The 26,937-nt window shown below is 32.6% G+C and overlaps 2 protein-coding genes across 3 annotated transcripts in view; both read left to right on the forward strand.

Moving 5' to 3' along the window:
- The first annotated feature begins 942 nt into the window (after positions 1–942).
- LOC138936560 (glycerophosphocholine phosphodiesterase GPCPD1) lies at positions 943–17,612 on the forward strand. Of its 2 annotated transcripts, none has more exons than XM_070302058.1 (14): positions 943–1,199; positions 10,218–10,332; positions 10,468–10,682; positions 10,959–11,128; positions 11,228–11,406; positions 11,603–11,740; positions 11,816–11,926; positions 13,596–13,749; positions 14,177–14,330; positions 14,537–14,762; positions 15,311–15,466; positions 15,536–15,963; positions 16,098–16,239; positions 16,640–17,612. In XM_070302058.1, exons 2-14 carry the CDS (start codon positions 10,294–10,296, stop codon positions 16,904–16,906), a joined length of 2,379 nt encoding a protein of 792 aa, XP_070158159.1. In that variant the 5' UTR covers positions 943–1,199; positions 10,218–10,293; the 3' UTR covers positions 16,907–17,612. The 2 variants fall into 2 exon arrangements, with proteins under 2 accessions (XP_070158159.1, XP_070158169.1); XM_070302068.1 differs by lacking the exon at positions 943–1,199 and adding an exon at positions 8,510–8,743.
- A 2,887-nt stretch (positions 17,613–20,499) lies between these two features.
- Megf8 (multiple EGF like domains 8) overlaps positions 20,500–26,937 on the forward strand; it is a 6,657-nt gene continuing 219 nt past the window's right edge. Inside the window, exons 1-13 of the mRNA XM_070304168.1 lie at positions 20,500–20,519; positions 20,583–20,897; positions 21,208–21,371; positions 21,684–21,961; positions 22,160–22,344; positions 22,753–23,068; positions 23,384–23,625; positions 24,080–24,319; positions 24,580–24,867; positions 25,048–25,185; positions 25,285–25,529; positions 25,626–26,240; positions 26,487–26,935. Coding sequence (XP_070160269.1) covers positions 20,693–20,897; positions 21,208–21,371; positions 21,684–21,961; positions 22,160–22,344; positions 22,753–23,068; positions 23,384–23,625; positions 24,080–24,319; positions 24,580–24,867; positions 25,048–25,185; positions 25,285–25,529; positions 25,626–26,240; positions 26,487–26,935 — 3,365 coding nt within the window. The 5' untranslated portion in view covers positions 20,500–20,519; positions 20,583–20,692. The remainder of the gene's footprint in view (positions 20,520–20,582; positions 20,898–21,207; positions 21,372–21,683; positions 21,962–22,159; positions 22,345–22,752; positions 23,069–23,383; positions 23,626–24,079; positions 24,320–24,579; positions 24,868–25,047; positions 25,186–25,284; positions 25,530–25,625; positions 26,241–26,486; positions 26,936–26,937) is intronic.

Consider the following 26,937-nt stretch of genomic DNA (forward strand, 5'->3'; position numbering starts at 1 on the left):
TTTTTTAAATAAGTATTGTATTATTTTGTAAAAATATTAAACAGACATGCAGAAATATGTAATGAATCAAATATGTCAAATACTGCTGTCGGTACATACACATTCTCCGGATTATCATGTAAAAAAAATTGTACCTGAGGCTGGACCAAATAAATTATGGCACGCAGTCACCCGTTGTTAACGCAGAACAAATGAACTATACGTCGCAAATAGCGGCGTATTCAACATTTAACGAGAATATTCAATGTTTTTATATGCGTTACCAAAATTTTGCGTTTAAATCTTCAAATATTTAATATTATTCAGATATTTAAAATTTATATGTGCACATCGAGAAAAGGCAAAAATGACATCACTATATTATTTATTCATCATATTTTTTGTCGTTCTCATTATCTAATCGAGATCTACTTTCTCAACCGCGTGTGCAATATAATTTTTCTCTCATTCTTCTCTTCTTTTTTTTTTAAATTTCAAAAAACGATCAAATTCATCTAAAGTCGCGAAAAAAAAAATTAAATTTATAAAATATAAAATAACTCAAAAAGTACTTAATGAGAAAAAATACTTTATTATAGTGTTTTGGAAAGCTCTCGATGTCAGCTACAAAAATATTAAATAAAAATGGGGGTTTCCATTTGAGATTTTAAAGTTGACCTTCACATGACCTTCAAATGATTTTCCAAGGTCAAATCATTGTCACCATCTTATGGCCCCCTCGAAGCCACACAACTTTTGTTTGAAACATTTTTCGATTTAACGCAGTGTTTCTGAGATATTTGAGTGGGTCCTTTAAAATGGGACACCCTATATATATAAAAGAGTGCGACTTATTCCTGTACAACTGTCGACATCATCGCTTGTGTATATAACGGGTAGTCGAAGAGTAGGGAAACCCAAGAAGCGCCAAGCATCAACCTAATGCGAAATGCGAGTGCGAAACTAGTAGCTCTCGAGCATTCGCGCGCGTCGGAACGATCGATACGTACTCTCATTTCCTCTTTTTTTTGTTTATTTTACATTCACGACTTGCAACTTTGCTAGTAGCCGGAAATTAAACCGGTTGATCGAAACAAATCCTGGAAAATAAAAACCCGTTTGTCAACATTGACGCAATCGAAAAGGTGGCGATGATCGATAGTGTCGCGGAGCAGTGCAACCTACTGGAAGTTAACACGTGTGGAAAATTATTTTTGCAGGTGAGTAACGAGAAAAATGACGTTTTCATTATTGAACGAGTGACTTGACCAGAGAAAATATTGATGTCTGAGAAGAACGCGAGTCGAGATATATTAGTATTTGAAAAATCGCAGTTTTCTCTCTATTAACACATAAAGAAGCTTTATATCTCTATACAAATTACTTTTGTATATCTCTATATATATATATTTTTTTTTATATCTCTATAAATTATTTTTGTATATTTATATAAATTATGTTAATTATATTGTGTATTTAATTTTTTCTTATTGTACATATCGCAATGCACATGAATACTCTTATATAAGTGATTGCATAAAGGCAAATTGCATTAATTTAGTACAATACATAGTTCTTTATAACGAAATATTGGTAAATATTTTGATAAATTGATATTAAAGAAAATATCGATTAAAATGCTGATACTTGTAGTATTGTTGTATTAAAGTCATTTTAATGCGATATAAAGCGCTCATATAAAGTCAAGGTTCTGATTAACATTTTATCTATACGTAAGCCTCGATCGATTGAAAAAGCCTTATAAATTTCTTTAAAGTGTCCAAGAGTATCGTCATTTCTTTCAATTCTATATCCAAAACAGAATAAAAATTTTTCTAAAATAAAAATTTGAAAGTCACTGTTTCAAGCAATTTTTCATTATTTTTAAATAGAAAAGCGCATAAATATCCTCGTAATTCTGTTATATTTAAAAGTGTGAAATTTTGTAAAAAAGGATCCATTAAAAATTGCACGAAATATTGGCGCAAAGAAAAGTTTATTGCGTCCGTTAGCGTTAGTACGTCAATATATTTCGGACGAGCGATATGACGTATCCTAAAGACATTTAAAGAGCGAATGAACTTCTCGGTCGATAGACTTTGAATTCTCGCGAGGATAACGTGGAAATAGACCGCAGCTGATTCGTCATAAACAACTTTCCCGATTGCGCGACATATGACAGCCGTAATAACGACGCGAATGACGTCTCTGAAATCTTGGCACGAATCCTATTTTCTCTCCATCACGAGATACAATTGGATACAATGGATACAATAAATAATATTCGCGCATGTCTTTTTTAAAATTTTTGCTTAATATACTCAAAATATATCATGCAAAAATAGATTCAAGATTTATATAATTCAACATTTGAAATGGCAGTCACATTCTGATTTGACCTATATTATATTTCTGAATATATATTTTGGTAGCAAAAAATATTTACTTTCTTTTCTTTAATCATATTTTAGTTAAACAATTAAATATTTATCTAATCACACACACACACACACACACACACACACATCTGTACTTTACGCAAATAATTATTTATGAAAAAAAATAATTTTTTTACAGTGTATATAATACATAAATTATCAATTTAACTAAAATATAAAGATAAATTATTAATTGAATTTATATATATATATAAAGCGAATATGTGTCTTCATAGATAAAGATTTAATTGTTTACTAACAATAAAATAAGATTAAAGGAGATAACACAAATATTATATTTTTTACAATCCAATTAAATTATAATTCTCTCGATGTCGTTGCAAATCTATTTTTATTTTTATAAAAAAAAATATTTTATATGATATAAAATAATATAAAATTATTATATAATATAAAATAATTATGAAATGGAATCGCATGTAGCATTGTTTAAAAATATAAATTTAAATTTAAATTAAAAAACAATTTTCGCATCTTTACCAATAAATAAATTACATTTTGAAAATCTTGGAAGGATAGCAAAATTATCGAACATACAATCGATAAAAATTTGATATTTACAATAGAAAAGCACACAATTTTTTCTTGATTGTGTCAATATTTTTTTACCTATTTTTAACTTTTCGATCTTTTTAAACAACATTATTTGTTTCCTCATATTTTTTCACACCCATCACAGCATCGATGAATATGAAGAAAGCCTTGAAAAGATCAACTTCTAGAAGAAGGAAATTGTGAATCTAAAAGAATTAACTTCAGATTTCGTCTCTAGAATATATTTTCTATCGGAAATATTTTTGCTAAGAAATGGAGGAACACAAAATTCTTTTTAAAAAAGTTTCTATAACGTTAAAAGCATTATAAAGCGTGAAAAAAAATAGCTTTATGGCTAAATAATAAGAGGTATTGTAAATTCTCATAGATATGTCAAACCTGTGTAGCAGGTAGTGGACAAAATAGCTTGTAGCAATGAACAAAAGATGGTTAAGGATCTTCGGATTTTTGGGCAAGATTTATATGTTATTCGCAATTTTTACATTACTTTTTCGTGTCAGCTGTACTTGATTGTGATATATATAACAATTTATTCGAGTTTTATCATAGCTGAGAGACTTTCTCCTGGAATTTTTATACATGAAAATTTTCATATTCCGATTAACGCAAAATAATAGTAATATAATAAGGATGTAATTAAATAATACGAGAGAGAGAAAAAAAACTTATAAAGGCGGATATTACGTGGTTGCAATTTACATTGTAATTTTCAATTTCCAAGATTTTAAAGTTTTAAATTATTTAGTAAAGATAAAGGCAGGATAACAATTTAATCATTTAATAATACTTTGATGCAACAAAGCTATTCACTAACAAAAATGTGGAAGAAACCAAACGGATATAATAAAGCCGTATTAAAATCCTGTTTACATGAATATATATTATAATATAATATATTTGCATAAATACAATATAATATATTATATGTATTTGCATGAATATAATATAATGTTTTAAATTGTTTATGCGTAATACACATAGTCACGGAGAGGCTGAATAAAAATATTTAGTTCTTGAAAACACATGATGTAACGAAAATATGTCCTATTACAACAGATCTGATCGAAATGCCAAAACAACTGAAGGATTTTGGTACTTATAACTTCACGAGAAACTTTATTTCTTGCTAATTATATAAATAGCAAACAAAATATAATTCAAAAGATATTTTGAATGCAGTTGGATGGATATGAACTAAAAATAAATCAAAAATCTTAGTGTATACAGTTTCTCTATGTTACAAATAATTAAAAATAAAAGAGTTTTCTTCGAAAAAATAGAAACTCGTTCCTTAATTAGATTCTCGCGGCTTTAATTTTATCGAAATTTTTATTCGAGTCTTCTCTTTATCGAGTCATCTTTATGTATATACGTTAATTAATTTTAGTTATGTTAGTACGTCTTATGGTATATGTTAGTTAAATTGGGCAAGCTTTTTGTTTTAATTTAAAAAACATCGATAAATGCAAAATATTTTTCTTTTACCATAGAAGAGAGGTATCTTGCATATACATATATAAATATATGTATAAGATCAAATATATATATATACATGTATATTCAATGTTTTTAATTAGCTTATCATATATATATATATATATATATATATATATATATATATATATATATATATATATCAATAATTACACCAGCACTGTCATTAACAGTATTAACATATAAAAAATATAATTAAACTTGTTTATTCGCTGTATCAAATTGCCGTATTCGAAATTACGAAATGTCTGACGTGTCATTTTTATTAGTAATAATTGCAAAAAACATACGATTTTGTCAGACGTCTTTCCAATTAATCCGATAACTCTTGACATCAAATCGATACACGTAAGCATAATAAGTGTTATTAAATGTTACGTGAATTGTAATAAATCGTCTCGCTACTCTAAACGGTCAACGTATATGTCAATCGCGATAAATTAATAATGATGACATTATGTAAACGTTCTGTAAGAACGTGATGAAAATAATGGTGACTTGTAAAAAAATCGATTCGCTGGAACGCAGTTAATATAGAAAACGCGCGAAAATCATGCTTCAAATATTAATCTCAACATCTGATATAATAAATATTTCAGATATTAATTAATATTCACAGAGTTTCTTCGCGTATTATTTCGATTTGTAATATTATTTACAAATGCATTTTAATATGTTAGTGTATTTCTATAAAGAATTCTTACAAAATGTTTTAACTTTTGTCACATGGCGGTGGAAATTTTCTGAAGAATTTCTAATCTTTCCGGAAAATTATTTCGTAAAAAAATTCACCGTGTATCATCTCTAACATCATATCTCTCCTTCATGTCACTTTTGATTGAAACCCCTCTCTCGTAATACGCACACGTGTATTATTTCTATAGCTATATCTCGCTACAATTTTACTTCTCTCATCCGGCACTTACGATTTAGAATCATTTACGAACTGCTCGTTTGACGTCATACTTACGCACAATAAATGAACTTTGGTTAAGCATTTCTCAATTCGCATTCAACGCATTATCGCATTCCAATTTTTATTTAGCAAATATATCGACTACAGCGATCGCTTATTATGTTATTATTCACGTGTCGCTAAAAATGTTCTCTTTTTCTCTTTTTTTTTCGAAGAAAGAGATACATATATATGTGTAGAGAGAGAGAGAGAGAGAGAGAGAGAGAGCGAGTTAAATTCATTATTTCAGTGCTTATTTATTCGAGCACACCAAATATTTTAGCAAAGATTCAATAAAGAAGTATATATCTCGCATAGTATACAGGGTGTCCCATTTTAAAGGATTCACTCAAATATCTCAGAAACACTGCGTTAAATCGAAAAATGTTTCAAACAAAAGTTGTGTGGCTTCAAGGGGGCCATAAGATGGTGACAATGATTTGACCTTGGAAATTCAATTGAAGGTCATGTGAAAGTCAATTTTAAAATCTTAAATGGAAACCTCCATTTTTTATTTAGTATTCTTGTAGCTAACATCGAGAGCTTTCCAAAACACTATAATAAAGTATTTTTTCATTAAGTACTTTTTGAGTTATTTTATATTTTAATCTGACATCTTTTGATATAAAAAATTAAATATCTCATAAAATATTCAGTTTTCAATAATCTTACCGTAATACTTTTATATACAGAATAATGAGACAAATCAATTAGTGCAAAAAAAAAACAAATAATTGTTTAAAAAAATACATCGTAAATAATTTTTTGAAAAACTATTATTTTTTTATACTAATTGATTTGTATCATTATTCTGTACATAAAAGTATTACGGTAAGATTATCAAAAACTAACTATTTTATGAGATATTTAATTTTTTATATCAAAATATGTCAGATTATATAAAATATAAAATAACTCAAAAAGTACTTAATGAGAAAAAATACTTTATTATAGCGTTTTGGAAAGCTCTCGATGTCAGCTACAAGAATACTAAATAAAAAATGGGGGTTTCTATTTAAGATTTTAAAGTTGACCTTCAAATGAATTTCCAAGGTCAAATCATTGTCACCATCTCATGGCCCCCTTGAAGCCACACAACTTTTGTTTGAAACATTTATCGATTTAACGCAGTGTTTCTGAGATATTTGAGTGGGTCCTTTAAAATGGGACACCCTGTATATCATATATAACTCGCGATCGTTTCTCATTTTTACTTCCCAAGTAAATTTATTTTTCACTTACGCATTTATCGGCAACATCGACGGACAGTTGCGTTAACAAGGGAGGAAGCCTGAAGGAAATTATGTAATTTCGTAGCCCACGTCGGATCTGAAAATCGAACATCCATATTAAATCTAAAATACTCGTATAAATATATGAATCAAAAATAGTATTATAATCGTAATTAAAACTGTGCAATCTGCAGCTCGAAACTGAAAAAAGAGATATGTAAAATAACTCGTGTAGTATTACACGTTCGATATCGCTGATCGACCAACGCATACATCGATGTATTTTTTTTTTCGAATCATGCAGCGGCTCTTTTATCATAGTTTTCTCTCTCTCTCTCTCTCTCTCTCTCTCTCTCTCGCCTGCCAGAGGCGATTCTTTCGATGCAGAAATCTCAAAGTCTAGAGTCTAGAGGCTATCTATAATTGTTCAAATAAATATATATCCTCCGATACTTTTCAGATCTTCCTCTGTTGTTTAAAAAAGCACTTTTATAATCGTACATTTTTTTACCTGTTCTCATTTATATACGTTGATACTCGCGATCTCTTATTTACTCCCATCTTCACACATCTCCATCTACTTTGAATCTAAACTGTTTATACACGATTCATACAGTCGTTGAGCGCGTCATACTTATGCGGCGTCTACAATGGAGATTTTAAGCCCTAAGCCTTAAGAAATTGACCAATCACAGTCAAGTATGAGAAGAATACTCGACTGTGATTAGTCAATTTCCTAAGACTTAGGGCTTAAAATCTCTATTGTAGACGCCGCTTTAGACGTCGCACTACATCACGATTCAAACCTAAATCTGAACAGTTTTCAATGTAAAGTACTTGACGCTTATGAAAGAGATCAAGGATGAGATAAAAATAACAGCTTACGCAATATTTAATCAATAATTTAGAAAATTTACAATTTATAATATCAAGGAAGAAAAAAATCTTTGTCTCTTAATTTTTTGTTCCGCGATCAATCGCACATATGATTCAGAGTATTTGTCACGCCAAGCGTAAATATCGCATAATATCGATATAATTGTCGATTAAAAAAATACAATTATATTTTGATCGGTTTAATATTGTGTGCGAGCTGTTATTTTTATTTCTCAATTTTATCTTCCACAAGTATGCTAGTAGTCCCTATATAGATGGAGTCTGACCGCTCGATTAGTTTTGGAAAAAACATGGCGGCGGTATTATATACATGAACGCGTGTCATAGTGCAGTGTAGTTGCAACTGCATTGTAAAAATTTTGTTTGGCTACAAATTGATAATAAAAGTAAGTAAAATTATTCTGTATATGGTCTCCGAACAAAATAAAAAATCAATACAGTGAAAAGTTACGATGTTATAAAAAAAAAGTGTATTTGTTATAAAAATTGTCATCTTAACCGCACACATTGTTCTTAACAGTAAAAAAAAAACTGAAGAAAGACAATCCTATAAAATAGTGCAATGAAATATGAATTTTCAGATTTCAAAATGCCAACTTGTTGTATTCCGCGATAAATAAAAATTGTGATTTTTCTTATTTCATTTCTTTTTAAATTCTTATGCTTGCCATAACCATTTCTATTGGTTCCGCCATGTTTTTCCAAACTTCGTTTTGACCAATAAAAAGGAATACGCAACCTGGCCAGACTCTATCTATATAGGAACTCTAAAGTATGCCTATTAAAAGCGCACTCTAGCGGTGCATCGATGCAATCAATTTTGGCGCGGATAGAAAAGTATTCCGAGGCACGCCTCTCTATATATGCAGTAGCTTATCTATGGACAAACATTGTCGCATTGTCGCTTGTCGCGTCGCGCGTCGCGCGTCGCCATCGTAGCGTATTTTCGTTGTGTCAGTTCGTGCACGCGCCAGCATGCGCTCTGTCATATTCGTTACGTCAACACGCGAGCATTACAGTCACGATTATGTAGAATCCCGCGAAGAATCCGGAACGACTATCGCAATCGTTCGTTAAATAACGCGAGTCGCCGGACGGCCGGAGGATTCGGTGAGAACGGCAGACTTCGAGAGACCCTTGGAACGGAGTCGTCCGAGTCGACACAGCACGTCGTAAGTAGCTTCGTTCGCGAATTAGAGGAGAGAATATTCAGTGTGGAGAAAAGGGAAAGGGAGAAGGGAGTCTTATTAAATCCCGGGGCTCCGCCGAAGAGATAAGCGTCGAGAGTCGTGAGTCCAATTTACGAAGCTTGAAGGCTTGAAATTCATCGCGAAATTAAAGAAAACCTTGTTTATGAACGTTGCTACTTGCGATCGCTCTCTCGGAGAGTGAAAATTTTCAAGGTCTCGAAAGAATATGCTTATCTGGAAAAAAAAAAAAAAATCTTGATCTTTTGTTTTGTTCGCTCTCTATTAACTTGTCACGTTTCCGCTGGCTATCGCGCGATCGAATTACTTGTCTCTCGTGTGTATTTGCATATATATAGTCGCATACCATCGCGTGCTGAAAATGTCGAAACATCAGCATCAATCTGCACTATGCATATAACGAATTAATACGTCGATCGTGTAGAACGGTATGTACGTATACACATGACACAGCCACGTCAGCGCGCGCGAAGATATGTCAATGAGATTTTTCTTCCCCCCATTATATATAGAAAAAGCAGAGAAAATTCGCAGCTTCTGCGAAACATATTCTAAAAGTCACGAATAATATTTTAGAAATATATATTGACATGCTATTTGTGCTCTTGAATCATTTTATAAAAATAACACCTTTGTTCTCTCTTAAAACACATTTATAGCTACACATAGATTTATATTATACATAACGCGTTGTCTTGGCTGATTAATTTATAAAGCGTATATCGGTAGAGTCTGAGCAAGAAGAAGAGAGATATGAGATATATTGGAGTAGTATTCTCTAAACGATTCATCATAAAATGTTTACGTATTCAATTATATGCATGCTGACATATATATTTGATATGGAAATTTATACTGTAAGAGAGAGAGAGGATTTTTATGAAGATAATTCTTAGAGCGACATTTCTGAGTATATATTATTTTTAAAATCGATAGACTTGCTTGCAAGATATTTGCTTTAATATACAGAATATAATTTTAAAGGAAAATAATAAATTAGTTTTAGTAATTAATAAGAGGATAGCATTTTTTTATAAAAATGAGAGATTGTAAAATAACAATTTTACTTTTCATCGCTATAAAAAATTATATTGGCATTATTTAAGTTAATGATCGAGAGAAATATCCTTGCGTTCAAGCTTTTTCTATCTTTGCCAAATTCTTCGCAACATATAATGGTTAATCCATAATTTAAATAGTAAAAGTGATTAAATCAAACAACTGAAATAAACAATGCTTAGAGAAATATGTTACGAGAATTGAATATTATACCTGAGGATTGATAACGAAATTATTGGAGTAGCTTACAATAAATCTGACAGTGAAGTTAATAATTCCAAAATTTTGAATTTTATATATAAAAATATTTTTTTAAAAAATTGAAGAAACAAAATCTTAAAAAGAGAACAGAATATCATGTAGTGATAACGGTTTTTAGAGTGCAAAAACGAGGAGGATATCAGGCGCCACGTGAATCTAGCATCACCGAAGTGGCGGCTACACAAAGCTCCGATATGAAGGGATCTAAGAGAGACTGGATTTTTAGAGTCCAGGTAATTTAAAAATCTCAGCTATAATCTCAGCTTTATTATATCTTTAAACATTAGTAAAGAAAAAAAAGAGAAAATAAAGAAAAGAGAAAGAAAATCAGAAATTGACTTGTGTTTAGTAATTATAAATTGTTTTAGGTGCCCAATCTGGAAAAAAATGAAGTTGTTTATGTGGTTGGAAATTTGCCTGAATTGGGTGCCTGGAATCACAACCAGGCTATCCTAATGTCACAGGAGCATAGCAGTCGTAGAGAGTCCCCTGCATTGTTTGACAATAATAGCAGCGGAGATTTCTACAACGATGATGGGTGTGAAAGCAATGCAACTGATAGCGTATTTGTTGACAAAGAAGAGTAAGTATATATATATATATATATATATATATATATATATATATATATATATATATGCTGTAAAGAAACATTATTTCTCCTAATTGCGAAAATTAATTTCTTCTTTCTTGCCGAATTTTAATTTTTCTTTTTTATTCTCTTTGCAAAAGCTTATATTGGACATTGTTATCAATGCTTAAAAAACAACCAATTTTGTTCTGTAATTTGGGAACAAAAAATAAATGTTACAATTGTGCAATAAATATTTTTAATATTTGTATTAAATAAAATTTTCAGGGACGGCCGAATATTCTCGCAAAAGGTTGCTCTTCCCGTCGACACTAATATCGAATTCCGATATTTTATAGCTGTCATCTGTCAATCAAATGGCACTAAAAACTCAGCTAAAACTCTGATTATTCGCAGATGGGAAACTCATACGACACCAAGATTAATTAGAAAAAATAGTATGTATACATTTTTTTTTAATAATTTATATGTAACAAAAATATGTTAATTTGAATTGTATTAATTATGTATATAATCAAACAATTTTTACTTTATAGTACCAAGCAATTTTGATAATGACATATTACCAGAGCCTGATAAATTTGGCTATCACAATAATTACTACAAAATTGAACGAGGCTGGTTAACCGATGAAACTGTGATACAATTTAAACTATTTAACAATCCTATTAAACTCTGGAAGAATCGGCTTCAAAATAGAAAAGTTCATATTAAGGTATGTTATAACTTTAGCCATTTTGTATTTCTATTCACTTTACTATTCCTCTTTTTTTCACATTATATAATTTTAAAGGAAAATAATAAATTATTTATTTTCAACATATAAATATATTAGAGTAACAGATATTGTGATTTAAGCTTTTTCTCAGTATATTTTTTAAATCAAACAATATTTTATGTTTGTGTTACAGATGACACCTGTAAATCTAGTTAGACACAATTCCTTAGAATTGCAACAGTTTGGGGGTGACTGTGTAGACGATAGTCTTTCTATGGATACACAAGATATTGTTGATCAACCTGTCTTTACGAGTATTACGGAAATTGCTGTATGTATCAAATCTCAAATATTTTTCTATATTATTAATAAATGCATAAAAATTAAATGATACATACATTTCTAGGTGATGAACGACGAAGAGGCTAAATTCAAATCGCAGGAGCAATTCGGCCGTCCTTACAATGAAGATGAATTTTTAATTTTCAATGTTGCTGTTCGGTATCCTGAAACAATTGTAAGTTTCCACGTAGATAGTCTTTTCATTAGGGCATCATATATTATATACACAGTTATGTGTGAAAATCATTAACTAAGATTTATTGTTTGCATTGCTTGCGATTTTGATAAACATTAAACGATCAGTTTGTAGTTTTTGCGTTCAAAAATATCACATTCGTCTTTCCAAGGAACAACTACTAATTTCAAAATCAAAAACGAAATAAAAAATACACCAATGTTCCCTCAATCTAACCCTTTATGTAAAATTTGTTCACTTGCATTTCATTTTTCGAGAAACTCATGCTCAAAAAGAGAAAGCTAGAAAATCGTTGGCATGACAGAGCAATAAAGTACTAGTTAATGACGGATTCACGAAACAGTACACTAAGAATACGCATTGACTATGCTATGTGAGTTTTCAGTAGACCACGAATAGGCCGGCCACGTCTCCTCTCCTTGTTCGAATTATTTGGTAAACGATAATTAAACTTGTCCAGCAGCTATCTCCCTCCTCGGAAATGCCAACAGCGATGTGCTCGCGCGCGATGTCCAGTCAAAGGGAACACGAAGACATCCTGTTCGACTTGTACAAAAGCAAGACCTCTGGTGCAAATGATGATGCTAACATACAATCTGGTGTATTGATGCTAAAAAGCATCGTCTACCACTTTACATCTGTGTCACATGAGATATGATGGTTTTGATCGTCGTTCATCCTACCAAACCCATCCTTCTGGCTGGTCTCTCGTAAATCATTCCGCTTTTTCTCTCGCTTGAAATCGAGACTTTATGTATGCACATTGTACGACAAATGGAATTGCACTCGTTTGTTCCAACTTCAGACATTTAATTTGTTTAATTATCGATTTACGCGAGTCGCGCAGCCGTTCCGTAAATTCCTAAAAAATGTTGCGATATCAACGCTATCACATCTCATATCCATCTGTGTGCGTCGAAAATGGTGAGATTCCCATCACTCCTATATCCTTTTAGTATTACTACTAATATTTTCTAGCTCTGACCGTCTTCTTCTACATACCGTACGTGCCACCGCTGCGCGGCCAATGCCAGAATCTATCAGCTGTCAGAATATCTTCTGAATCCGAATTGCAAACGTTGCTGATTCGCTCTTTCTAATCTGTTATTTCTATCTCCATTTCATTCTCTTTAAAATTTAACATATGAATAATCTCGGCAGGTGCGGGGTGCATTGATACGCATTGCACGCGTCATCAATGGCGGTGTACAACATTTGGCAATTTATTGATCCGATTCATTACCAGAAATTTGTTGCTCTTATGCCTACCAACGATTCTATAAGCTTTCAATTAAAATTTTCGATTATCATGAAATATATAACGGAAGCTTTAGACAATTTAGTTTATCTAATTATCATTTGATTAAGGAATATTCGCGAGCTAACGTCTCGTTGCAAACGTTTCAGAACAAATAAATCATTTGTTCTGGCAAAGAATAAAATAAAATTCTTAATTCGAATAATAAATATAATTAGAACATTATTGTTCTTATTTGCCTCTATTGTCCTTGATCATAGGACATATAATATTAATATTGAAGCAAGTAGGAAAAATATGGATGAGCTAAAATTAAAAGAAACATATTTGGTGTTGTTCAAAGCGTTCTAGGGTCTTTTCGATGAAGCATTGAGTAGACTTTTTTTCCAGGCATATTTAGTGGACTACTATGTGTACAGCTCAAGGTGTTTCCCAGGAGAACCACCAAATCACATTGGTTTCAGCTACATCCTGCCTAGTACTTTACAATCCAGTGTCGGACTTCTCACTGTACCAATTACTAGTACAAAACACAGACCTATTGGTAAGTATGTGAATACTGTGAAAAATATGTGTAAAAAGATCTTTTACTTCTTTATTTAATTATTGCTTTGAAATTGAATAACATTTAATATCACATTTGTATGATTTAAAAGAACAAATTCTTGGATATATACATATATCGATTTTTTTCTTAGCAAAAATATCCAGAAAAATCATCATATATATATCTTTTTTTCTTTTTGCAAGTTGTCCATTTTTTCATTACATATTTTTATTATTTAATCTCCAATTAAAATTCTATTAAATTCCACAAAATATAGCTTGTAAAAGTCTTTTTTTTTCGATATTTGTACAATTCAGAAGTTATTGATGCGTCAACATTTTTGCTAAGGAATCGACTGATTTACATTTTTATGTGAATAATGATAATCTCATATTCATACATATTATTTTCTTTTATATTGTAGGGCAATTGACAGTGGAGTATGTCGTCATAAAACCAATTCCAGACTACCCATGGGACACAAGCATTTCGTATGCAAAACACTGGGAACAACGATGGTCGGGATTGGATGTCGGACATAGAGGACTCGGTACATCTTTCAAGTTTGAAATGAAGAAGTAAGTTAATATATATCGTGTATGTGTGTGTGTGTGTGTGTGCGCGCGCGCGCGCGCATGTGTGTACGTATGTATGTCTGAAAACTACTTATTCACCATATGTTACAGATAAAACTAGAATTTGTGTTCTCACGATTGACATATAATTTTGCAAGAAATTTCTTTTTTAGTATACATTGTGTATCTAATTCAACATTTCTTTATAGCTGCGCTAACGTACGCGAGAATACAATCGCGTCTCTGAAGACTGCATCGCATCACGGTGCGGACATGGTCGAATTTGATGTGCAATTATCGAAGGATCTTATACCTGTGATCTACCACGACTTTTATGTTTCCATCTCAATGAAACGTAAAAAGCAGATAGAGGCTATGGATATGCTAGAAATACCCGTTAAGGATCTTACTTTGGAGCAGCTGCATCTACTCAAGGTATCAACTAGCCACGATGACTTTCCTTATATCTCTAATATTATGCATTTTCATTTCTTGCATATTTTTGAAGAATGTATATATGTTTAATATATATTTTTTTCATACTTTTTTTTTATATTTTGTGTAACTTTCAGGTTCATAATATATACATTATATATAATTTTCGGAAATTACTATCTATAGCGATTGATAATTACGATTCATAGATTTATTTTCGATAATGTGAGAATCTTATATTTACAGAAAATATTTATTTGCTAAATATACTAATATATTTAAAAATTAATAATAATATGTAATTAATGAAAACAGCAGAAGAAGAGAACATGCTGAAAAATCTCTTACCTCTCATGTATTAAAAATAATATACAAATTCAACAAATCTATTTTTAAAAATTGCGTACTAGATAAGAAACATATTTATTATATTCTTTAACGTTTATTATATCGACAGGGATCTGATTTTTATTGATTCTTTTGCAATTCAATATGCGTCATCATGCGTGTATGTGTTTATTTTATTAGTGGGATTTTTTTGTTTACAGGTTTATCATGTTGCCGAAGGCCGTGAGAAGAATCCGAGATTCTTCGATGAGGATTTGGAAGATCATCAACCCTTCCCTACGCTGCAAACTGTACTCCAGGAATTGGAGCTGCACGTTGGATGCAATATCGAAATTAAATGGACCATGCAATTGAAGGCGAGAATATTTCTGCGGCATTTCTTTCTGATAGTGAAATATAAATTAAGATCTTTTTTTGTTATATAGGACGGCACGTTCGAGCTTAATCATCCCTTTGATCTCAACATATATCTAGATATCATTCTGAAGGTGGTATTAGAATACGGAGGCAATCGGAAAGTCGTCTTTTCCTCGTTCAATCCGGATATTTGCGCGATGATCCGTCTCAAGCAAAATAAATATCCAGTAGTATTTCTAACGCAAGGCGTTACATTGAAGTATCCCACTTATCATGATCCGAGATGCCAGACGATACCGATGGCCATGAGACATGCGTTAGCCGCGGACATTCTAGGAATTAATGTCCATACGGAAGATATTCTTCGAGATCCATCTCAAGTCAAGTTGGTTAAGGATGCGGGATTAATCATATTTTGTTGGGGCGATGATAACAACGATAAGGCCACTATCCAGCATCTGAAGAAACTCGGTTTACACGCAGTCATATACGATAAGTAAGTAACTCGACAGGCACTAGCGAATAGTAGTTCAAAAAAGAGCCAATAATTTGATAAGATTAGAAAATATGAGAAGACAATTATTTTATTTGAGAAACTTTTCAAAATATCCATTTAATAACTATTTTTAGAATGGACGAATATAATCCAAAAGAAGTGAAGGAGAGTATATTCTTGGTGGATGCTAGAGAAAGCCAAAAAGAGCTGATAGCCTTGGCACATTGCAGTCAAACACCACAGACACAAATCTCTACTCCCCTCAATACAGAGAAGGTAATTATTTTTCATGTAATAGATATTATTTGATATAAGATTTTGATATATGTAACATATACACATACACAAAGATGTATTTAAATCATACAGCATTCGGAACAGATCCTCTTATTAGTTACTTTACAAAGATTTTGAAGATTTAAGCAGATCTTTTTTTGGAAAAATATTCCGTTCCATCAAAATTTGTCAAATTTAAGACTAAATAAATCATTTCTAAAAAATTATATCCTTTGAAAAAGATATATTTCTTTTTATGGTTACAAATATGTATAACTGAATCTGAGAGCACAATAAAATTCACAATTTTATGAGAAGCATAAAAATATAAATTTAGAAAAATAATATTGATAATATTATTAAAGTTAGATTCACAGAAATAATTTTGATAATATTTTAGGAATATTATTTGGACCGACCGTCGACGGCCACATCGCTCGCAAAGAACAATGTATTTAACAACGATAATATATATTCCGTACCGATCTTAGAAGCTAACTGCGAAGAAAACAGGGAGATCAACGAGATAACCAAGGATTTCAGTATCTGTGCGAATTCTTTTGGCAATACGAAGGCGAATACGAAAAATGTCTCTGATCTAATGTGCGAATCGACTGCTCTACCTGAAATTTACGGAGAGGATGAGACGGCGAAGGATTGCCTTTGATGCTTTTCCTTTAAGAAGCCCTTCTTCTCGTGGTTTTGATAGAGACGTATTACTCTCAATGGAGAGGAATCTATGCGATGCGACGACCGGAAAAACTTGTTTTCCAACTTGCGCTATATTTGTAGCTGATAAGCCGAAGTATTACCGAAGATCGTGGTTACTTTAAAGTATAATATGCGAAACGCGAAGAAAAATCATCCGATTTCTTTCTTACGAAGTAGTATGTCTATACTGTTATAATAATTTAATAATATACAATAGCTTAATGTATTAATATTACACTATAATAATAATAATAATAATAATAATAATAATAATAATAATAATACAATAAATACTATTGTGTAATATCGAGACTGGATCGACACTTCGCAGCGCAAAGAGTTGATCTATCGGTTGAGGAAAGTTCAATGAGAGAGGTACACATATGCACGTACGAGTAATATCTTTCTAAAATTTTTCGTTGGAAAAAAATGATGCGCGTGCACCCGTACATCGTAAAATATTGTAGTGACATTGCCGCAATGTTCTATGCTGTATAGGCATGCCGTATTGTGAGGCAGTAAAAAGTTATATATCGGCTATAAAGCGCTAGTATCAATCGTCGAGATAATGTACAGTATATTTGTTGACGGATAATAGCAAATATACAATCTGTGTATATTATTGCGAGAGATTATCCTGTTGCGCTATATGCGGGGATGCTTACTTTGTCTTATTTTTATCTTATCTTAATATCTTTTTTTTTCCAATCTAGCATCTTTTTAAATCTATGCAGCCAATGCGAATGGTATCGCAATAAGTCGGCGTGAAAAGTCTCCGACCATATATATATATATATATATATATATATATATATATATATCAAAAGATTAACCATATGCATGTTAAAGAAATCGATAGAAGTCGGGTATATAATTATTTTTTTATAGAAAAAGAATGGTAAAAAATACGATAACGACTGCATATTTAATAATAGTATGATATCATTAAATAAATGTAAACAACAAAGGCTTCGCTTATTTGAGAGAAACTCAGGATTTAAACCTCTTGTTTTTAATATTGCATGCAATATATATATATATCTTGTAATTATGGTAAATTCACAGTTTTATACGTATAATTAAATCTTTGTATAAGACATTATTCCTATTTTATTAAGTTTTTTTATAAAAATACAAGTTTTGCCTGAGATGGGATGGAAAAGAGAAATTAAATAATTATATTGTAAAGTGAGAATCTCTCGAATGGAAAATTTCGATCAAAATTGTAACGTACTCAAAGCCGAAACTTATAATTGATTTAAAAAAAATACGTAATCCAAAATTATTTTGTTATTTCTACTATATATATTCAATATTAAAAATTTATTATTATTATTATGACATTTTATATAACAGAAGCAATAAAAAGTCCCGTATTGAGTAATCCCATGCATCAATAAGCGAACTTTAAAAGTATTGCAAAACTTACTTATTGCGGCTAAAATATTTCGAATTGTTTAACACAGTTTAACCAGTAAACTTCGACCATATAGTTAAGATTTCTAACAACACCTTTATCTATATTACCATTTCTATCTTGTTGTTTACGATAAACATATGCAAGGATCGAGAGAAGAAGTGAAATTATTTATTCTTGCCGAAATAACAAACCATTTGTATTACATCATTATGCCTGTCTCGCAAATTAATATTAATTGTTCTAAATAAAGTTCCCGATCATTGCCTTTTCTCTCTCCCTTTTTATGATCTTATAGTATTAAAATAAAGACGAATTTCTTTACGAATTATCTCTATGTTGAATGTACGAATAAATAATCGTGCGTAAGAAATATTATGTCTTTATCATCTAAACTCAAAATGTAATAATAATTTTGGTGTCATCGAGCACATATACGCGCGCTAACACGCAATTGCGAATTAAAATGAATTCTTGATAACTGGTTGAATTTTAAATGTATTAATATAATATTTGTTTATCAACGTGCGTTTTTTTTTTTATAAATAATTTTTATATTTTGTCAACAATTCAAGATTGACAGATATATATGTAACTTTTGCAAGTATTTGGTGAGAAGTGGAGTATCTTCCTAAAATCTTTCACATATCTATAATATATATTCTTTCAAAAATACTTGGGGTGCTGACGTCAAGATATCAAAAGTACGCCATCGTGGAGTTCAACCGGGAAGCTCCGAGCTCCGATAGCGCGAAATCGGAGTAGGTATCGGAGTGTCGTTACCATCCTTACTGGTTCCCCCTCCTCCTCGTCCCCCTCTCTGAATAAGCACGATCATAAAAATCGAGGCAATCGAGGTGTCAACGACGAGGCGAGGCACCGTGCAGGCTGGAAGTTTTTGTATGACATTTACGTCACGCCCGTCTGACATTTCGTGGCCGACGCGCGGGTTTCGCGACCGTGACAAAAAATTTTTAAGGTTACCGTCAGCAGTTTTTATCGAGCAAACTCCGGCAAGGCAAAGTCCGCGATGTTTTGATTCACGCTCGCTGTTCCGTGCTCTTTCCCTCTTTACGTTTTTCAGTCACCGGAGGATGTTGTACGACACCGTCTCGTCGCCGAAAGCGTGATCCCGTCCCCAGGATTTGACTTTTTGCCGCAATCCCGAGGAAAAGTGCCAAGTCCTTCCGAGGATTGTTTTGTTATGCTCCGCTCGTCGACGTCGTCATCGTCGTCGTCGTCATCGTCGTCGTCATCTCGCAATAGGTCCGGAAAGTTCATGGATACATATGTGTGTATGTGCGCGTACGCTAATATGCGAGAGTGTATGTGTACGTTATTTGCTTATTTGTGCTTATTTGCAAATTGATCAAGAGCGGAGAACCTTGCGTCTCGCGCGATGCTGACTCGTTTCACGGGAATGTCCTTCAACATACTGCACGACATGTAATACATACGTTGTTCGCGAATGTTTTTTTCTTATATGTATATATCGGACGCTTTATATAATTAATTATGATATTTTATAAAAATTGCCGATCGACGCCGAGTGTTTTGATTGACGATAGTTTTGTTTTACTTTCACTACGTGAAAGAAAAGTTTTAGAGCAAAGTATAAACATTATTAATTTTAATGATACAATTTTTAAAAACAATATTCTATAGCGATATGAAAAAAAATTACATCTGAAAGAAACTTGATATCTATACGTTATTTAAAAGTTTGAATAAAGAAGAGAGAAACAGTTTAAAGTCCACTTTTAATAAATTATTGAATCACTGATATAATATTAACACACATTATGGATATACCTAATATTGACATTACAAGTCTCAGAGAGAGAAAGAGAGAGAGAGAGAGATGATATTTTGTCTATATATATTTTCGTTATGTAGAATTTGCACTATGCTTTGGTACGTGTATGTAGCGCGTATCTAGTGTTGATATTACTATACATTATCTCTCAAGGCTGAATGTTAAGATATCTTGAAAATAAAGTTTGAAAATGATATATTTTCAAAATCTAATCTCATGTCGTGCATTATAAAATATGTGAGCGCATCCTATAAATAATTGTATTATATGTTAACTCCTCATATTAATACAGCTGTGTAAATTCATTCTTGGATATGTGAAGACGTTTCTTATCTTGTAATGAGCAAAAACTTAATGACACTTGCAATGGATAAAATAAACTTTGTACATCCTTTTCAGATATGACTTTTTCCGCATGCACTATACCACGTAATTGCTCAAAAAATTATTTGATGCGGGTAGATGATGACTTGTGTGCTGTTCGACGACAGTGAGGTGTGTACGCCGTGATGGGGTGGGCGATATCCACCGCAGCATGGATTTTCATATGGAGTTGCTTGCTGCGGAGCATCAATCTAGCTCCGCAGCCATCTCCAAAACAAGTACCGTGCGATAAGACAAGGAAAGTCTTTGCAGACTCATGGGGAATTATCAGCGATGGGCCTATGGGCTCGAATTACACTCAAGATTCCCATTGCGAATGGCTCATTAAAGGTATAAACAAGAATGCGTATATTGAGACTTTAAAAATAAGATGCAATTCTTTTAAAGTTATTGAAATTTTATTTTGCCAGATAAACAAGACATTAAATCCAGCTATTTTTTTCAATGAAACACATACAATTATTCTTGTGCATTTTTGAGCAAAATCTACATTTTCACTTTTTAGTATCTGTCTTATCTAATATATATATAGAGATCTAAGATACAGCTAATATGCATAATATAAAATATACAAAATGATGCCTTACAGCTAAAATTTTTTTGAAATTTATATACATATAATTTGCTTTTCTTGTTGCAGCTAACCATAGTCGCGAATTTATTACATTAAGTTTCCGGACTATGGGCACAGAGTGCAGTTATGACTATGTATTTGTTTACGATGGAGATTCCTTTCGTTCCCCGCTTTTAGGTAGTTTTAGTGGTAAAACAGAGCCGCAACAAGTGACATCATCATCTGGTTATGTAAGTACATATGCTACAACGCTAACAATGTGAATAACATGTTGTAGATTCAAGTTTTTATAGCATCTCATTGTAAGTATCATTAATCAATATAATGTTACATGAAATAAACATAAAAAGTTATTATATAAATTTTTGCAATAAATAATAACATGTAATTTTACAGATACAAAAAGATAATAAAGTACTATATAATTAAATGATAATATATAGAATATTACTAAAACTTAGTAATGATAATAACATAAAAGAAATATAAAGTAGCATTGTATTACTGCAAAATGTTATGGAATTACATATTTTTCTTTGCAGATGTTGATATTATTATATAGTGATACAAACTACGTCCTAGATGGCTTTCATGCAGAGTTTTCAGTCACGGATTGCCCAAACAATTGTACCCATCATGGAAAGTGCATCAACAATACATGCTTCTGCGAAAACGATTGGGGAGGTAAAGACTGCTCTCGAGCACTCTGTCCAAACAATTGCAGTGGCGCCGGTATCTGTGGCTTAAAAAGATGTGAATGCAATAGTGGATACTCCGGACAATCTTGTTCTTTGCATAAAACGCATCCTGAAGGAAATCGGTACATTTTTGCGAAATTACGAGCTTGCGTATTTCTGTTTTTATGTAATGATAATATAAAGTTATATGTATGTATAATTATATGCGCGTTTTTTTGTTTTTCTTTTTAACATTATATGTGTTAAATTGCATTTATATCGAATAATAGAGAGAAATATGTTAATAAGGAGTCCATGAGATAATCTAATTACTTATGCAGATGGCATTGGCTCTCTCATTCGGAGGGTGGACTAAGACCACGCGCAGCTCATACAGCAGTTTACATTCAGGAAACAGACTCACTTTACGTTTTCGGTGGCTACGATCTTAATTATATTCTCAGCGACTTGGAAGTATACAGGTTTAGTACAAGCCAATGGGAAGACGAATATGGAAATGTATTAGGTAAGTATATAAATCACACACACAATAACAGAAACTTTACATAAAAGAATTTTCAGTTAATTCATTATTTTTTAATATAATTTATTATATACACATTTCCTTATTTCATCTTTGGTATATTTTCTAATACATATATATATTATAAATAATGATGATGCAAAATGATATTTACATTCATTTCTACCTTGAATATTATAACATCAGAATTTTTGAAAAGTTAATGATGCAAACATGTGGAAAGATTTATTTTGTTATTGTATAATATTCTATTACATGAAAATATAAAGGTAAAATGTGTAAAACTTGTATACTAAATAATACTGTTATCGTTGCTAATTATATGTACAGAGAAGAAAATAATTATAAAAATTTTATATTACAATACACTGATTGCCTCGATATTTGCAGAGGGTGCTGCATCCGCCGAATATCTGGATCCTATGTTGATCGCTACCGAATTACGCAATCCCGGCGCCAAAGAGATATACGGCCTACCAACGTCGTCTTTAATTTGGAAGGTCCTTTATAGCATCAAGGATAATAATACTTTCGGTCTGCTCAATCGGACCGCTAACGGCAGTCGCGAGCATGGCATGCGAGAGTTTAGGAACATGCCTAAGGAGAACGAGAAGAGTAGAAGCACCATTAGGATCGATAGAAACGATGATCCCAGAAGAAAGCATCCGCGAAATATAAGATCGCGATATTCGCAAATGTTGACAAGGTAGTAAATGATGCATCACTCATTAATTTAATTCCTTCAAAATTATCTTTGCAAAATACGGAAAAATTTTTTTAATTGTTTTTATATTTTGTTCATGTAAAGATATACAAGCTAATAAGTTGTATATGAAAAAAAAAAAATCATATTATTTTAATTAGACATTTAATTACATATCACAATTTATAATCGAAACGATTTTTGAGGATTTTATTATAAAGTTTTATATGTTTTTTTTAATCTTTAAGAAATATTTTATACTATTTATTTGTACAGTTAAGTTCTTATAAATTACTATTGCGTGTTTATTTATTAAAGATACCGCAGAAACTTGGAACATTTATATCAAGAGCATGATACGACAGATGTACAAAATGACAACGCGAAATGGGAGGAGCAGGTGATAGCGGGGCCCGCTGAAGATAATATATTTATGCAAGAATTTATAGATCCTAAATTAACCACAAGCGAGTCATTGAAAGAGGAAACTACTGAACCACCCGTTGATGATTTACCCAAACCGGGCCCTCGATATGGTCACGCCGCATGTAAATATCAAGGTCTGTCAACATGTAACATTTGCTGATAATCTATCTATAATCTATACTGATGAAAAGACATTGCATTTTTTACGCAAGTAACAAAATTGTCACTTTTTAAATTTAACGTATTTTATATTGCTAATCAATATAAAATAAAATAACATAGAGAGGTAAGTTTTTTTTTATGCGCACGCAGAAATTGAACTTACATAATAAACTTTTAAAAATTTTTTTTGCGAATGTATTCCTTAATTCAAATTGCTAGAAACAAATCATCCTGCAAACGATTTTATTTACACTTATTATAAACACGTCAATGACGATATTGAAAGAAAAACTTATTTAAAAATTAGTTTGCTTTGCTATAATTTACCATTATAATTGTCAAATTGTAAACTTTTGACTACATAATTAATATCAATATCTCATATTAGCAATTAATAAAAAAAACAGAATTTTTTTATATTTTTAGATGGTTTTGTAATCTATGGAGGAAAAGTGCCAGAAGAAGATGGTTCCGTGTCAAACGAACTGTGGCATTACAATGTGAATAAGCGTATATGGACTTTACGTGCTAAAAATTCTCCCTTCTATCCGCCCAGACTCACGAGGCACACTATAACCTTGGCGGATGACTACATCTACTTGTTCGGAGGCAGTACTATTGATGGAGAATTTTCGTCCAGGCTTTATAAAATCAAATTACATTTATGTAAGTTTATCAAAACGGAAGAATGATTTAAAAAATGTGTATTTTAATCATTTATACACATACATGTAATTCATAGATAACACTTGATAAATATCAAACATAAACCGAATAAATTTTTTTATTTATAGCGTAAGAGTAGCGTTTTCTATAATAATGCTTTTGTTGGTACTTTGAAATTTCGTGAATGAGAATTTGCAAAAATGTTTAGATGTAAAAACATGTAATTTTAGAAACATTGAAGAATGTTAATATGATTATAGCGGATCCTACAGCAACCAGCGAGAGATGGATAGAGGTACGACCTCGAGGCGGTAAAGAACTCGACGTGCGCGTGGTGGCACATTCAACCGTCTATCATCGCGCTACCAATTCCTTGCTGGTATATGGCGGCGTGGTTGCCAGCGTTGCCCGTTTCAGCAAATTGTCGGATCGAATGTTCGTCTTTCAATTGGATAGGAAGGTCTGGTCTGAAATTCATTATCCGAGGGCGCACTTGCGGGACACATACGTGCCGAGAGAACGCGCGTTCCACACGTGTAACATCATAGGTATTTTATAGATTTATTATTTAAATATGTTTCTATCTTTAAATATTACACTTATTTAATATAAAATTACTAAAATGTAACGATGTAATGAATTTTTGTTTCGATTTATACATTCGTACTACGTTGCATTTTTTTTTAATTTAAGATGCATACATAATTATTGCTATATTATTTCGACAGGAAATTATCTAGTGGTGTTTGGCGGATATTCTCATAGACATAACAAAGAGGAGATCTGTTATGACAATCAGATGTATCTTTATCATCTCGGTTGTCACGCTTGGGTGAGCCACGATGTGCTAGGCTTAATCGATAAAGGTAAAGCAAACTTTTAGTTGATTCGATATATATAAATTTAAATGTTTATATTGTTTTAAATGTGTTTGTACATTTGATACAATAAGATTTCTACTTTAGATTCCCGTTATCCTAAGCAGCAGGGTGTATTCGCACACGCGGCGGATGTACGTAATGGAAATATTCTGTTGCTCGCCGGTGGATATCACGGCAACGTAAACGCCGATCTTCTCGCGTACACTTTGCCACCCATGTTGGCACCGGGAGATGAAGACTACATCGAACCTGAACAGATTTGCTCGAGACACAAAAGTCTGATGGAGTGCGCGGCAAATCCCGAATGCGGCTGGTGTTCAGCGGATGAGGTATTCCTCATTTATCAATCTCACGCTGGCATATTCTTTGCTCATCTCTTGCTTTTCATATTTTTATTTCTGAAATTTCTTTATGACATATCGCAGATATGTTATGGTCGGACGATAGGCAGCAATTGCACGACGAATCTGCAAACGACGCGCTGTCCGGGTGTTTGTCCCGCTTTAGGCGATTGTCATTCCTGCCTGATACACGGTCAACCTGGCGGCGGCTGGGGTACAAACTTTCGCGGCAGAAAATCCGTCTCGAACAAACTTAATCTGGGTACGTGTACGTGGTGCGTCCAGAACGCTCGTTGCCATCACAAGGACGACAATTATGGAGTGTGCGGCTTGCGAGACGATACACCATCACAAATACCAGGTTGGTGGGGTTCGAAAGGCACGGAGATCACCAAAGTCGAGGAGTGCCGGGAAATGGACAGGAGACCGGGTCTGACCTTTCTCAAATATAAGCCGCCAGTGAATTTCAGCCAACCCGATTCAGTTGCCATAGTAAACGCGACCACCGTCGACTTTATGCCATCCATGCAAGGCGCGAAAACAGAAGCGGCGTTGGGTGGTGAAATGATCGCCAGACTAACCGGATTCCTCAGACCGCCGAATTATTTTTGGGACAGCGCAGCGGAACAGCTGAAGATCTGCGTCGGTTACAATAGTGCGACACTTCATGTATCGCGAAACGACGATCCCGATAAGCTGGTGAGTTATCTTTATCTCTTGACATCTAATTACATTAACAAATTATAAAAGAAATATCTTCTGAAAGATATCAAAACATATACAATTGTGATTTCACATAAATGTTATTTATCTATAGCAATAGGGAATTTATTATAAATTGAAATATTCTTAACGTATAAGACTGATCGAGAACAAATTTAACTATTTTTTTTCTACATTCTATTATAATTAAGTTATCTATAAAATACTTTAACTTGTATTCAGGAATTGGTCGCCAATTTAACTGCGGAAACGTCGCAATATATACCGATAAAATGGGCGGACGGACATCCAATGGAGCTGCAACCAGGCCGTTACCTGTTGGACTTTGAATCGAAAAGGATGGTAACCGCAAGCTACGCTCATGCGAGCAAGATGGAGATCACACACAATAAGAAGACGGAAAATCCAAAGGTCTTTACATTCGAATACCTAGAGCCGTATCAAAACGGCTCTTGCCATCAGTATGGCAACTGCCTGCATTGTCTGACGGATTCCTCGTGCGGTTGGTGCGACATCACTCACCAGTGTCTACCACGATCGGCTAACGAGACAGAGAGCTGCGCGGCAGATGTGGATTGGGACGAGGAGGGCGAGCCGATACGCGAATGGCATTACTTGACGATCACGCCATCAACGTGCGCCAACTGCTCCAATTACATATCTTGCGAGTCGT

This window comes from Polyergus mexicanus, unplaced genomic scaffold (assembly GCF_030449975.1).
Source record: "Polyergus mexicanus isolate NDT 795.1 unplaced genomic scaffold, iyPolMexi1.0 SCAF_1, whole genome shotgun sequence".
Classification (NCBI taxonomy): Eukaryota; Metazoa; Arthropoda; class Insecta; order Hymenoptera; family Formicidae; genus Polyergus; species Polyergus mexicanus.